Source organism: Stegastes partitus, unplaced genomic scaffold, assembly GCF_000690725.1.
Source record: "Stegastes partitus isolate 25-593 unplaced genomic scaffold, Stegastes_partitus-1.0.2 Scaffold421, whole genome shotgun sequence".
NCBI classification, from domain to species: domain Eukaryota; kingdom Metazoa; phylum Chordata; class Actinopteri; family Pomacentridae; genus Stegastes; species Stegastes partitus.
Window position 1 is genome coordinate 92,208 of NW_007578152.1, and position 15,700 is coordinate 107,907.

Below are 15,700 nucleotides of genomic sequence, written 5' to 3' on the forward strand. Positions count from 1 at the left end.
ACCAGAGCCAGTTGGAGCCGAGAGAAGCTAATAGCAGCTAATTAGACCCTTGCAATCTAGAGCTAAGAAGTGCTAATAGGAGCTAGCGAGCGGTAATAGGAGGAGCAGCAGGGGTACAAACGAAATTTCTTCAAAAATGTTCTCGTTTGTGTGTCAAGTTTTTGAGACTGTGATGCTCAGACATGCAAACAGGATGTTATCTTATTAAATACGGACTAATTTGCACAACAGCTAAAGAGCAGATGAGTATTTCAAATGTTTGCTTTCTGAATGAAGACAAAACCTTTAAATGTTGTTGTTTTTGACTCTGGCTGCAGGGTTTTGCAGCGATAGCATCTTTGCGTCCAGCTTTTTTTTTTTTTTTCTTCTGCCCCAAAGTGGGAAAACCATTCCTTTAAGGACTTGGCTCTGTGCACTGGGGCATTGTGATGTGGAGGCAGGAAAGAGCCTTCCCCAGAGCTCGCTATTGTCTAAAATATCATTGTACGCTGCAGGATTAGGCCGATCGGATGTCGGCCCTGATGTTCCTGACCTGTCTGTGGGTGCTTTTCATTACCTCCTTGTGTCCTCTCGCTTCCCATGACCTCGAAAACCTCCTCCAATCCCTTAAATGCACCTCGAGGCGACTTCAGGAGGAGCTCAGAGTGACGGAATCGACGGTTCTGATTCGTTAATTAGTTGTTTCGTCTATGAAATATCAACAACGGTTTCCTAGAAGTCAACGTGACGTCTTTGTGTGCGTTCCATTTACAATGAAGACAGATGAGATGCAAATGTTTGGCTCTTTTTAGCTGAGAAGTGCCTCAAACAGTGAACTCATCAGCTGAGCGGTGCCAGCGAGTCATCCGTCGATCCACTACTCAGCTATTCAGGAAAGCTTTTAATCTCTAAAGTGTGTACAGGTTTTTAAATTTTAAAAACAAAGCCGTTACTCTGAGTTGGTTCTTGTTGTTGGCAGGTGCTCTGAGTTTTGGAGGATTTAAAGTTGGGAGAGTGGCTCATGTAAACCAGACCAAGCATACATGAAGACCTGATAGGCTTTGAACGAAGATGCTTTTCCAGCCTTTATTACTTGTTGTTTGATGGATTTCCACTTGTTGCTGTGATGGTTGGAGATCAGAGCTAGCACCGACGCTACAAAGATAAACAACAAGTTTTGGTTTTGTTCTGATGGATGCGGCTTGAGTCGGAGTCATGCTGATGTCTCACTGTTTCTCTCATGACTGACATGTGACGGACATCACACCGGCTTTCACTTCCTGAGTGTGATAAGGCCGGCTAAGGTCAGGACACGATGAGGCAGCTGCAGTGAAAAAAAGAGTTTGTGGGGAGTGATAGTTGATGCTGAGCAGGTTAGCGTGTTTAAGCAGTTAGCATGTTCCAGATTTACTGCCCTACCACTCTCCCTGTACACACCGAGTAGTGCTGCGTAGATCAACCCTCTGTTTGCTCTGTTTTCTTCTGTGTCACCGACTCCACCTTTGAATCAACAGAGCGCCGTGTTTGCCACCACCTTGTGCAACACTCGTACACATTTACAGATCTTTGCATGGAAACGAGAACAGAAGTGATCATTGCCTGACTTCAGTGCGTCTCCTACAGGCAAAATATAAACACAGATTGCAGAACATCAGCTTTTAAAAAGACACTACAGTTTACCGATGGTCCCTGAAGGCCTCGTGCAGCTACAGTAGAAGCTAGCTCGGCGGCTGAGAAGCCTCCAGTCTCCACTCAGCGACTGCAACAGCCAAGGATCAGTCTGAAAAGAGTGGAATAAGGTGTTCTGATGTCAGGCTTTAAGCTTAAACCAGGTAGTTTTATCTACACGGGTTGTTTTCTATGAGTGCAGTTCTTCAAAAAAACCGTCAGAAACCACCTGAAGCGATCATTTTTGCAAGTTCATTTTCAACTATTGCTATTTCCATCAACTCTTTTCTAATCCACTGCTTCAGAATGTGCAAAAAACCCTTGCTAAAGTGTGTTAGATTAGAATTATTCCAAAAATGCTTCACGTGTAGGCGACTGAACACTGAGAAGCTTCTAGTCTCCACTCAGCTACTGCAGCAGCAGCAACTCAGGTGTGATGACAAATCAGTTTGAGAAGAGTGAATTTATCCACATGGGCTGTTTTTATGAGCATTTTAAATGTCAATAACACAGTTCTGAGTTTGAAAATGTAGTTTTTAAAAGCTAGGATGGAAACTTTTTTTTGCCAAATTAGTAAAAAATAAATTCAAATTTTGCTATTTCTGTCAACTTTGTCTAAGGCAGTAGTTCAAAATGTGCAAAAAAAACATATGATATTAAATAAAGTGTAGATGACCGAGAAGCCTCTAGTCTCCACTCAGTTACTGCAGAGTAGGTGTGATCAAAACTTAGTTTGAGAAGAGTGAATTTATCTACATGTTCCATTGTTATGAGCATTTTAAACGTCAATAACATAGTTTTGAGTTTAAAAATCTAGTTTTTAAAAGCCACGATGGACATTTTTTTGCCAAATTATTAAAGAAAAAATTCAAATTTTGCTATTTCTGTCAAATTTTTATGATGTAGTAGTTCAAATTGTGCAAAAAAAGCATATTATGGAAACACGGCTAAAGTGTAGATGACCGAGAAGCCTCTAGTCTCCACTCAGTTACTGCAGAGTAGGTGTGATCTAAAAATTTGTTTGAGAAGAGTGAATTTATCTACATGTTCCATTGTTATGAGTATTTTAACCTTCAATAATGTAGTTTTGAGTTTAAAAATGTAGTTTTTAAAAGCCAGGATTGACTTTTTTTTTGCCAAATAAGTAAAAAAAACATTCAGATTTAGCTATTTCTGTCAATTTTTCATAATATAGTAGTTTAAAATGTGCAAAAAAAAAAGCACATTATGGCTAAAGTGTAGATGACTGAGAAGCCTCTAGTCTCCAGCGTTATATTAACATTAGTGTGAGAAGAGTGACTTTATCTACATGGGCTGTTTTCTATGAGCGTTTTAATCTTCAATAACAAAGCCGATCTTGCCTATTTAATTGCAGTACGGCCAAATCATGATTGTTATTATTAATCTTGCAGCCGTTCTGGAGAATCTCCAGAACCTTGGACCTCTGATGTTCAGTAATCCTCACCAGATCCAGGTTGTGTTTGATGAGTAATTGTTTACTGTTATATCCACCGAGGGGTGAGATAAATGTCAGCGACTTCAACTACTTGGTGACTAATTCTCGTCCCTGATAGCTTTCATACGTCGCTTGTGAAACAGGTGTTACATTGCAGGTGTTACCGTGGCGCCGTTGTCCGGCTTTCTCAGCCCGATCCTCCTCCAGAGCCGGGCTGTTCCTGTATCATAACTCCGGCAGGGCCCGGCCGCCAAAATCGTATTCAGTTTCTTTTGTTCTGAAACGGTGTCGTTGCCCCGCCGCCACACAAAGGCACTTTGTGTGGCGGCGGGGGAGTGTTTCTGCGAGTCCAACCCCCCGGACTCACCGACACACCGGTGTGAGCGGCGCACGCCCCTTCCAGGACAGATCGGGTCGATAAGGCGAGCGGCAACAACACTGGCCGCTCATTGTTCTCGCAGGGAGTTGTGCCGTCAGGAATGCGGCGATAGCCATCTCGCCTCGATTTCAGATATGTCGTGTTCTGGAGTATTATTGGAAGCAGATGTCTTATTTACAGGAGGGAGGGAGGGAAGGAGGGAGGGAGGGCAGCGTCCACGTTTTACACTTTCATGTTACGACTGCAGCTCAGCCGTGGAGAGATCTGAACTGCAGGACTCGCCAGCGTTACCTGGAAGCAACTTGTCCTGCACATCTCGCTGCATTTCACACCAAACAGGACATATCTGCAGCTAAAACTGACAAAGAATCAGCTCAGACACCTGCTGTTCTGGCTCTTTCTGTGAATTTTAGAGATATTCTGAGCAGTTTTTACAGCTAATTTGTAATATTTTGGTCCAGTTTTACTACAATTATCCTATGCAATCATACTATACTCACTTTAGGCATGAGGTTTTCTGCCGCTTATCGTTGATTTCCTCCAGATTTTAACTTTTGAGCTCACAAACGTTACCTGGAAGCAACTTGTCCTGCACATCTCGCTGCATTTTACACCAAACAGGACAGCTAAAACTGACAAAGAATCAGCTCAGACACCTGCTGTTCTGGCTCTTTTTGTTGATCTTAAGGATATTTAGGCCAGTTTTTACAGCTAATTAGTGATATTTTGGTCCAGTTTTTGAACAAGTATGCAGGAAATCATACTATGCTCACTTTAGGCATGAGGTTTCTGTCGCATATCGTTAATTTACCCCCTCGCCAGTGTTACCTGGAAGCAACTTTTCCTGCACATTTGCAGCTTAAACTGACATAAAGAATCCTGTTGTAGCTCAGACACCTGCTGTTCTGGCTCTTTTTGTTAATCTTAAGGATATTTAGGGCGGTTTTTACAGCTAATTTTTCATATTTTGGTCCAGTTTTACAACAATTATCCTGTGCAATCATACTGTACTCACTTTAGGCATGAAGTTTTCTGCCGCTTATCGTTCATTTCCTCCAGATTTTAGCTTTTGAGCTCACAAGCATTACCTGGAAGCAACTTTTAGTGCACATTTCACTGTATTTTACACCAAACCTTACATATTTGCAGCTAAAACTGACAGGACAGGTTTTTTTTAGTTAATTTTAAGGATGTTTTGGGCAGTTTTTGCAACTAATTTGAGATGTTTTGGTCCAGTTTTTGAACAATTATGCAAGAAATTGTACTGTACTCGCTTTAGGCATGAAGTTTTCTGCCGCTCATCGTTTATTTCCTCCAGATTTTAACTTTTGAGCTCACAAACATTACCTGAAAGCAATTTTTAGTGCACATTTCACTGTATTTTACACCAAACATTACACATTTACAACTAAAACTAACATAAAGAATCCCGTTGCAGCTCAAACACCTGCTGTTCTGGCTCTTTATATTTGAATTTATGTTCTTTTTAGAGGTATTTTGGTCCAGTTTTACAACAAATATCCAAGAAATCACTCTATACTCGCTTTAAGCATGAGGTTTTCTGCCGCTTGTCATTAATCTCCCCCAGATTTTAACAGTTAAACTCGTTAGGAAGCAACTTTTTCTGCACGTTTAACTGTATTTTACACCAAACTTTACACATTTGCAGCTAAAACTGACATGAAGTTTTTTTTTTGTTGTTAATTTTAAGGATATTTTGGACAGTTTTTACAACTAATTTGAGGGGTTTTAGTCCAGTTTTTGAACAATTACACAAGAAATCGTACTATACTTACTTTAAGCATGAAGTTTTCTGCCACTTATCGTTAATGTCCCCCAGATTTTAACAGTTAAACTCGTTAGGAAGCAACTTTTCCTGCACATTTAACTGTATTTTACACCAAACTTTACATATTTGCAGCTGAAACTAACCTGAAGAATCACATTGCAGCTCAGACACCTGCTGTTCTGGTTCTTTTTGTTAATTTTAGAGATATTTTTGCCATTTTATTTACAAATTATCAGTGAAATCATGGAGCAGGAATGCTCCCGCCTCTTGTTCACATTTATTTTTGGCTTGTTTCTACGTCGTAATGTTATTTTTAGATGATTTTTTAGGGCTATTAACCTGTAAAATCATACTTTCTTCATCTTAGGCGTGTGTTTTTATGCTGCTGTGTTTATTTTCATCCTAATGTTATCTGTAGAGGCATTTTGCTCATTTGTTTTAGCTTAATTATCCTGTAAAATCACAATATCAGTCGTAGTATCAGACTTTTCCACCATTGAGAATTTATTTTTGGCTCTTTTCTACCTCTTCAGGTTATTTTTAGAGGTAGTTTTGCTCTTTTTATAGAACGATTAGCTCATAAAATCCAACAATTTGGACGTTAAGCAGGAGTTTTCTGCTGCTTTGCGTTTATTTTTGGCTTGTTTCTCTTCATTTAGAGGTTTTTTTGTGCTTTTATAGATATAAAATCATAAAATTCTCACTTTTGGCTCGAGGTCTTCTTCAACTGAACGTTTATTTTTAGCATCAGATTGTTGGTATTACTGCTAAAGGCATGCTTTTCCTTTTTTAAACGCCGGTAACCAATGAAATTATAGCTTTTCAGGGAAGAACGGTTGGTTATTGTTTGGTTTTCGTTCATTTAGGTTCAGTATATTCCACAGAAAGCTTTACTTACGGTGAAGATACGAGTGTTTCTGGCCCTTTGATGTATTTTTAGAGTCGAGACATTTGCACGTGTGACTGGTTGTGTATTTCCTGCCAGGCTTCAGGTCGCTCTTTCACATATTTTTGGTTTGTTTCTGACTCTTTATGTCATTTGTATCTGCGTTTTGCTCCTTGCAAACTCGTTTCCTCGAGAGTTGCTCAAACTGAAGCCGTCTTCGAGGCGGTTTTATTCAGCAGTAAAATTTAACTTTTGCATGTGGCCTAATTTACGATTTAGGTTCCTGTTTTGGTGCGTCTGTGGCGGCGGTTTGTTGGAAGGTGTTCCTGCAGCTCCGGACCAGGAGTCAGGAGGTTAAAGGGTCGAGCGCCGCGGTGCCTGGAAGGTATGCAGGCGTACAGGTGCTGCTCTCGCACTGGGCCGCCCCACCGGTGGCCTCGCCTGACCCCGGAGCCCCGGAGGAGTCATCAGCAGGAACATCTGAAGCTGATTTAGCTGGAGGAGCAGCAGACGTGCAGCTGCTCCGCGTGAGGCCGACCTGCGGCTGCGAGGTCACCGGTTGCGTTCCCACGACGACCAGATGCTGGAGCGCTGTTGAGCAACGAGCCGACGGAGCTCAGCGAGCAGCGGGGACGTTAACCCGCGTTTTAGCTCAATTTACCGCCAGATAATAAGTTTATCTGCTGCTTGGATCTCCAGAGTCAGCCGGCGTTTAGTGCACAGACAACTCTCTGCTTCAACAATAAGCATAATTGGATCATTTCAGCTTAATTAATTCAATTTTTAGAGCAATTACTGTGCGACCGTCTCTGTTATTATAGAAAAAAAACATGGATTATGCAATTTAGGATTAGATTAAACTATAAAAAAATAAAAGACTTGCATGCAGTTGATTCAGAATCTGCAATATTGGACAAACAGATGAAATAATCTCTAATTATTGGTGAGTTTAAATACAAAGAATACGATGAAAAGTCATTTAAAGTCCCACGTTTGTGCTCACATTAGCACAAAACTGATAAAGTAGTGGTATTTTCTGAACTATGTGTAGCTGCAACGTGTAGAAAACCTTTTAAAAATAAATATTTGGTTTAAAAAAAAAAATTAAGTTGCACTCTTATCATTGATTGGTTTGACAAAAACTCACTAAAAGTGGGTCGAAGAGCAATTTTTTAAACAAAAAAATCTCAGCAAGTGCTCTATGTGTGAATCTAAAATTCCACAGATACCATTTTAAATGTCCGTATTTTAAGATAAAAAAAATTCAAGCAAATCAGAGACGGTCGAGCAGAAGAACAGATGATTTTAAACAGAAAATCCCCAAAATAATCCTGAAAGTTCATCAACTATCCCGACTCCACATCGACAGTCTGATGGATTTCTGTTGCTTTAAACGTCCTTTCTGTTGGGTTTCCACTTCTGCTCGGACAAAACTAAAGATTTTCTTTTTTTGTTTAATACCAAACGTGAGAGATGCACATTTTTCCATTTCTACTGATAGCTTAGATCGATATTTTCAGACTCACTTTGTGTTTTTTTCCCACCTAATTGTGGAGGACATCATGTCTGTCCTGTAGTAAATATACATAATGCAGTAAATATAAAGATTTTAAACGTGCACGTCAACTTATGTGATAAACATGCTGCATTTCATTGCTCAGATCTCATTTTAAAACTTTTATCAGCCGAATTTGGTGATTAGCGGAGTTAGCTTAGCCACGAATATGCACCTGTTTACATGCAAACTTGTGATTCCGTCCGTAACGCTGACTCTAGAGCGGCTGAAAGCTGCAGGAAAGCAGCTCATCGGTGTGTTTAGACTTGAACGTGAGAATAAACTTCAGAAGAAAACCTGCGCAACTGAATCGCCGTCTGCTTGCTCAAGGGCACGCAGACGTAATTTTCCACTTGAAAGATTTTCCTGCGCGTCCCGTCAGCCCGATGTTTGCCAAACTTTATTTATGCTTTACATTTGCATACAATAGCTGGTGGTTTGTCTGGGCCGTGATTGACGGGAGGCGGAGCCGAGCGACCGCAGGGTACGTCGGTTTATTTTGGGAGACGCAGCGAACTGGAAACTTGTTTTCTTCGAGTGGAAAGAAGAAGTAAAGGCGAGCTGTTTTTAAACCGTGTGCTGCAGACGCTCGACTCTCGGCTGGAGTTGAGCGTCATCTTTAATCGTGCAGGTGAAAACGACCGAAATGCAAAACTGAGCATCAGACTGTGGCCCGGTGTCTGAATGCAGAAATCACAGCAGAGCTCCAGAAACGTCCCCCGGCCCGTCCGAGGAGCTCCCACAGCCTCACACCTTCCCTGGGAAGCAGAAAAGCCCCTCTGTGCAGCCAAGGTCTGGTTTGAGTTACGGACGAGAAGCCTCCGGGTTCACCGCCGGTCATCGGAGTTCAGTTACAGACACAGACCTGTTTCTCTGTGGACCTGCAGCCAAACAGCCCGAGTTTATTTACCTCCTCACACCAGTTAACACAACAGAGCCTGTTGTCTTTATCAAGCCATTTGTTTGACCTGCTGCTGTCGAGATGGGGATCTGTAGACGGGTTTACGCCGGCCGCCTGAAAGCTGCAGGATGCCGGCGAATGAAAGTGCAAGAAAATTAATCAGGAACTAGAACAAGCCACAAAAAGTAGAACAGCCAACATGAGGAGTAGTTTAATAAAAAACAAGTGCAATATTCAAACCGAAGAAGGAAAAACGCAGCAGAAAATAGCATTTTAATAAAACGTTTGGGTGCTTAAGAGATTCCCCGGCCTACAAATCAAATCCTCCACACTGTAAATAATAAAATCGTAGAGAAAAAAATGTGAAAAAAGTGCCAGAAAATATTCAGTTACTGCAAAGACTGTTAAAATAATTGCAAATATCTGTAATGTAATGTGATTTTAGCTGCTTTAACAGTAAATAAAAGTGTAATTTAGTCACGCATTGTCAAACAAGTTAATATTTCAAAAAAATATATTTTTTTTACATTTTAAATGTCACAGTTTTGGCCTGTTTTTTCTTTTTAAGGTCAAAATGTCAATAAAATAAAATTTTTGTGTTTTTACTAGAAATCTGTAGTTTAGGTTCAGTCTTTTTTGTAAATTCTTCTAAATAAATAAAAAAGCCTAAATAAATTGATCATGATTCCCTTTTGAAAAGCAACAACAGGTGAGTTATTTAAATAATGTTCATGAATAAATAAATACTTTTTTTGTGTGATTTTATTCATCAAAACGGGTAAAATCTGTAAAAAAGCAGCTAAAAAAATTCTTTCCAATAATTTAATCCTGAATACACAGTTTTTAGTTGCAAATATATTTAAAATAATATTTTTTTCTGATTTAATTACAGTAAAAGTTGTGTAATTTTACTGTCAAACGCTGTAAAAGAGTGAATTATTCTCTGTGATTAGAGGTTTTTGATGTGGACGTTGTTTTTTATTTAATTATTTTTCACAACTCAGAGACAGTCGAGGAGAAATTGTTGTAAAAATTAAGTGAAGACGCTCAAAAATCCGACTTTTTCATCTGAATTTCAGCCTTTATGTCGCGTATAATGTGAAAAATCTCACGTTAACTTGACGAACAATCGTTTTCATGAACTGTTTTGTGTAGATTTAATAAAAAATGAAACCTACAAGTCGCTCTGAGGGCTGAACTTAGTCAGGATGGAAACTGTGATGAAGCCGTGGAGCACAGGACTGCCTTTAACAGAAGAATTACCTTACACCTGGATGAATAAGTAAAAGAGAATTAAACGTCCTCTCGGGTTTTTCAGCCCGTTTCCCTGCCGCTGTGCTCCCTGGACGGAGCTGTAACGGAGCTTTAATCCGTCTCCCTGCAGTCAGCACCTTTCAGTCGAGTGTTTTGTGTAAACAGACGTGACATTTCAAACGGTGGAAATGTCATTTAGGAAGGAAGCTCTCCATTTCCCCCCTCGCTGGCTGGATTTATAGCCCGCAGCCGTCTGTGGATTCATCCATCCAGCGGCAAATCACCCGCGATTGTTTTTTGGCGCCGAGGCGAGCCGGCGGGCGGTAAACAAGCCCCGGAGCAGGTGACGTCGTTTTTCTCACCTGGTTGCCGGGGCGACCGGGGATGGAGCAGGCTCTGGAGAGTCGAGGTGGTCCAGGCTTGGTCGTCGTCCTGACGCTCAGCAGCTCTAAAGGGGAAAAAAAAACACACATGTGATTATATAAAGAGTCTGCATAAGTGATTACAACTTCAGGTGACAAACTAGGAGGCCGTCATGCGGGAGAGCGGCACAGAATTAGCTTTTTTAAACTGGTTTGAGGTAAAGAGAGAGCAGCCAGATGATTATAAAAGCACAAAACACAACATAGAAGTACAAAAATGGGTCGTAGCGTTGTATTTTCTAGAAGTGGTGACGGATATTACAACAAAAATCTCATGTTTTGTCCACTGAACAATGTGAAGAAGGGAAAACGCCACAGAAATACACACATTTACCGTAATATCCGGACTACTGAGGCACCTGAATGTCCACGTTGTAACGTGAGATAGTTATTTTATTAACTTTTAATTAAATACGTAGCGGTAACATATACAAATAATGCCTTTTTCCGAACAGTGCCTGTAACACAACTGGTTAAGAAAATAAAACCTACAGCAGCCTACCAGGAAAAGTCATCGATCACTATCTTTATCTTCCTCCTGAAAACCACTAAAGTCGTCTTCTTCAGTGTCAAAATCACTTCGTCACACACTTCCTCAGCCTCTCGGTCGCTCTCAACGTCACTTTGATCTCGAGGCAAACTCATAAACATCATTAAAATCCATAAATTAAGCCGCAGTGGTCACAGCATGTGAAAAAAGTAGCAGCTTATAGTCCAGACATTACGGTAGTGATGTTTTACGTACATCCCTGCTGCAGCCGTCAGCATCTCCTGGTTGTTATCTGAGTGTCGTCTCCATTAATCCCAGCTCATGTTGGTATAATCCAGAACCCAATCAGCCTCCAGCGAATTTGTGATCCAAACTTTTCAACCTCAGAGGGAATCTGAGCTTTTCAAAACTTGAGATTTGGGAAAAAACCCAGTCGTCAGCCCGTTGTGATGTGTTTTAATGTTGTTGTCGCTCTGTGTCCACAGACCCAAACCTCAGCCTCCTGATGGCGTCAAGACCAACCCGTCCAAACGCCACCGCGACCGCCTCAACGGCGAACTGGACAAGCTCACCAGCCTGCTGCCCTTCACCGAGGAGGTCCGGGCTCGGCTGGACAAGCTGTCCGTCCTCCGCCTCAGCGTCGGCTACCTGAAGGTCAAGAGCTTCTACAACGGTGAGTGTTTGACAAACTCGCTCTTCATGGCTGTTTTTAAGACTTTTGTTTCACGTTTTGGCACAATATTCGGCTTCAGACTCGTAATAACGTACGCAGTCACTACGGAGACACGAGGCGGCCATGTTTATGCTCTGACTGTTAAACGTGAGTGAGTTGATTTGACCTCATCAGGCGGAAAACGAGGGATGTCAGAACGTGTGTTGTCGATGTGCTGCAGTACCTGTTTGTGCCACCAGGTGGACCCTCTTGCTGTTTAGTGAGACGCTCTTCATGGCTCTTTTTCAGACTGTAATGTCACGTTTTTGCACAATATTCGGCTCTATCACTGCTTCAGACTCACAGAAAGTATTGATTTTTATAACTAACAACAACATTCACTTCAAAAAGTATCGTGGTGATGTCGTGACTAACAAAAATAACGTACGCAGTCGCTACGGAGACACGAGGCGGCAATGTTTGTGCTCTGACTGTTTAATGTGAGTGAGTGGATTTGATCTCATCAGGCGGAAAATGATTGACGTGCATAGCATGAGCGTGTTGTCGATGTGCTGTAGTACCTGTTTGTGCCACCAGGTGGAGCCTCTTGCTGTTTAGTGAGACGGAGTTACAGGTGTGTTTGCGAACGGTGCGTAAAACAAGCGCACCTCCCTGCTGTGTAACCACTAACTGTCGTCTTGTAAAAAGGCCGGTTTAGCTAGCTACCTATGGCTAATGGTAATAATGCTAAGCTAGGAGTTTCACATGCTAGCGCAAGCTGGGAGTGATTCAGTCAAACTAAAGTGATGAAAGATAGTAATGAGCATAAATTAATTTAACGTCGGCAGCAGACGCCGGCAGACTGATGGAGTTGCTACGACAACATTCGCGGACACCTGTTGAAGCTACGTTAACTACAGTCGTTTGCTTCGTTCAGTGCTTTGGATTTGCTTGGAAATGAAGCTGTTTTCACCATTAAATTTGTCTTTAATTGTTTTTCACTTAAGCGTCAGGGGTTAAAAGCGGTTTTATCAGAATCATTTCAAGGAATAATCGATTATTGATGATCAAGGTGGCCGACTATTAGCGAAGTAAACTGTTTTACAGCAGCGTTCAGATGGTGGATGTCGTTTAAACCTAAATCTAGACACTAAACTGACCACAGCAGCTGCCTGAACTCATTCCTCGTCTGATGATAACAATCTTTAACGGTGATAAAATGAGCGCTAGCGTGCTAATTTAGGCCGCTGGAGTTCAATAAATAGAAAGTCTTGTGGTGAATTTGTGTCTTTAAAAGCACATTTTTCGTGGGTGTTCACCACTTCTGCTGGTTGAAAGTCTACGACAGTGTGTTCAACCAATCAGCCACACTTTGGGTTAATGAAAACAGTTTAGTCTGAACCTTTAAAGATCAGTTTTGTTCCCGTTTAGTGCCCCAAAGCAGACAAACATCCTTCTGAGGGACACCAGCCACACCTCAGTTTCACTTTTTGTGGCTGATACTGGAACCAGATCGTGTTTTTTGTCAAATTCTCGCATTTCCAGTGTTTTGAACAGTAGTGAAAAAAGACAACTTTCAACACCGGCAGCCAAGAGTTAGGAAGGACAGCGGGTCGGCACCGAAGACGATTCAAGAAGTACAGTGTTTTTTGGCAGGACAGCGGAGGAGGAAGTGGAATACAAGCTTCTAAAGCAACATCTGGATGTCTCAGACGGAGCTCGCCTCGGTTCAGAAGCATTCCAGGCTGTAAATCTTTAGAACAATTACATACAAGTGTTTGACAACAAAAAAGAAGAAGAATAGCTTTGGGATGGTTTGTTTTGTAAGAGCAAACTGGAGGAGGAATGATGTTCTCGAGCCTCTTTGAAAAGACGAATGTGTCCGCCGGGGCTCGCTGGATTATTTATGAAAAAAAGTCAAGTGTTCTCATTGTTTTCTAGCTTGAGGATCGAACTTCCCCCCGCTGTTGTTCTGCTGCCTTTTGTGAAAACGGCAGCGATTCGATCCTATTTACGGTGGATGGTCAGCGGGGGCGCGGTCGCCGCCGCCGCCAGCTGAGAGGCTATATCGGTGTGAAATCTGGCCCTCGCGGCTCACCGTATATTTGGATCGGTGCTCCTCGGCAACAGGAGGTGTGAAGTGGACCGAGACGAGGCGAGAATTTCTCTGTAAACGCTGTCAGGGAGATGAGCCGCACACAGCCGGCGTATTAACGTACACCTGTTCAGCGCTGGATGCTAAAAGGCTCACATCGTCCTGCAGGATACGGCAACAGCAGCACATACGGGTCTTTTAAAGCCGCATATCGAGCAAAAATAGCAAACGTCGTCCGCCTTTCTCTGTTTGACGTCATTTTAAACTGCATGTTGTTGCTTTTTTGTGTAAAAATAGCCCTTTGAAAGCCATCATGTTTGTTTTTGTGGCACAATTTTACACAATTTATGATTTATGACGAGGATCAGTGCAGCCACAGTCATTACTTATCAACTTTTCTGTTCATTTCTGCCAAAAAAAGACAGAACACCTTAAATTTCAAAGAAATTAAGATTAAAAAAGCATCTTTATGTCATCCCTGTTAGTGCTGCAACAATCTGGAGGTATTTTAGAGTTTAAATTGTCTGATTCCAGTTTCTTAAAGCTGAATATTTTCTTTCCTCCTCAGTGACAGTAAACTGAATATCGTCACTTTTGGACATTTTTATAGAACAAACAACTAATCAAGAAAACATAAAGCAGATTAAATTAATCGGTAGTTGCAGCCCAGTCTCTGTCTATCTCTGTAGCACCAGAATAATTGATTAAATGTGGGAAACAGCAGCTTTTACATCCTGCTTCTAGCTGCTGCTTGTGTTCCTTTGTTTTTATTGGCTAATATCAGATTTTTAACCTTCTGAATTTATTTATTTTTATTATCAAATATTTTCTATTTTATCATATTTTTTTATCAATTATATATTTATTATATATTATGCATTTTCTTAATTATATATATATATTTAATATATATATAATTTTTATTATATATTAAATATTTTTTTATTTTATAAATATTATTTATCCATTTACTGTATATTTTATTATATACATTATTTATTTTATATTGTTTTTATTTTATATATATTATTTATCTATGAAATATTTTTTTATTTTATATATATTATTTATCTATTTATTATATATTATCTATTTTTTCCTCTCGCTTGTCGTCACTTATAATATAATTTTTTTTTTTTTTTAACGTGGCTGTAGATTTCTTCTCAGTTGCTCTTTGGAGTGCAGAATTTCTTTTATATTTATTTATTTATTCTTTTTTTTAAAATAATTTTTGCTGAAATTCTATAAGCCTATTTTTGTTCCTTTTCTCCTGGTGGAACCATATGATGCGTTTAAGTACCGTCGGAAAGCTTAACTTGGACCGTTTTAGTAGTTTCTGGCTCTTTCTTTTTTTTTAAATATAGATATAAAACAGCTTTCAGTGTGTGTTTTGGTGCTCAGAGTTAAAGTCAATTCCTGCGCCGCTGCTGCTGCTGCTTCATAAAATTTGAGTATCTCGTCGTTTCAGGAAAGTCCACTTCAGCTGCAATTGACCCAAACTGTAAATTCTGCCCACGCGGAGCAGCAGAGACGGCAATCAGAGCACAAATCAGAAACATGTAGCGGGCAGGAGGTGTGTCAGCCAAACGCTGGGATAATAAAAGTGCTGCAGCGTTCTCTTTACTGGCTTCAGAACCAGAACGCCTTCGTTGCTGGAATCAATGGGAGGTTTTGTTCTGAAACAAGGCTGCAGAGTGAGCCAGAAATCTCAGCCGCTGGCAGCTGATCAGTGAGTCCCTGGCATTGACTAACAGCCCCATCAGCCCCCTGCAGACATGTTACGGTCTATTTGTGCTCCGAAACAGTAAAAAAAAAAAAACCCTCATGTGTGTGTGTAGCTGCAACATGGAGGCCAGTTTCAGACTTTTTTTTTTTTCTTCCTGCAGCAGCAGCAGCAGCAGCAGAACTCGACCTGTTGCCAAAGGAAACAGACAGCAGAGCCTGTTGCTCCGGGCTCATCAATTATTTGGCAGCGCCGCTCGCTTAGCGGCGGCCGAACAAATGCATTCGCGCCAGGCGTCTGGTTACTGTCAAACTGTGCCGCGGAGGAAGAGGCGATTCCCGTGGAGATGCATGTCGACGTATTTAGTCATAGCCTCCCATTAAAGAAGGAAAAACACTGAAATAAGATGAAAGTAATAATAAATAAAAATTTTAGGAAAATCATGACGTTG

The 15,700-nt window shown here is 41.0% G+C and overlaps 1 protein-coding gene across 1 annotated transcript in view; it reads left to right on the forward strand.

Moving 5' to 3' along the window:
- The window catches only part of LOC103360208 (aryl hydrocarbon receptor-like), a 100,740-nt gene that overhangs the window by 5,473 nt on the left and 79,567 nt on the right, over positions 1 to 15,700 (forward strand). Inside the window, exon 2 of the mRNA XM_008285890.1 lies at positions 11,265 to 11,452. Within this exon, the coding sequence (XP_008284112.1) occupies positions 11,265 to 11,452 (188 nt within the window). The remainder of the gene's footprint in view (positions 1 to 11,264; positions 11,453 to 15,700) is intronic.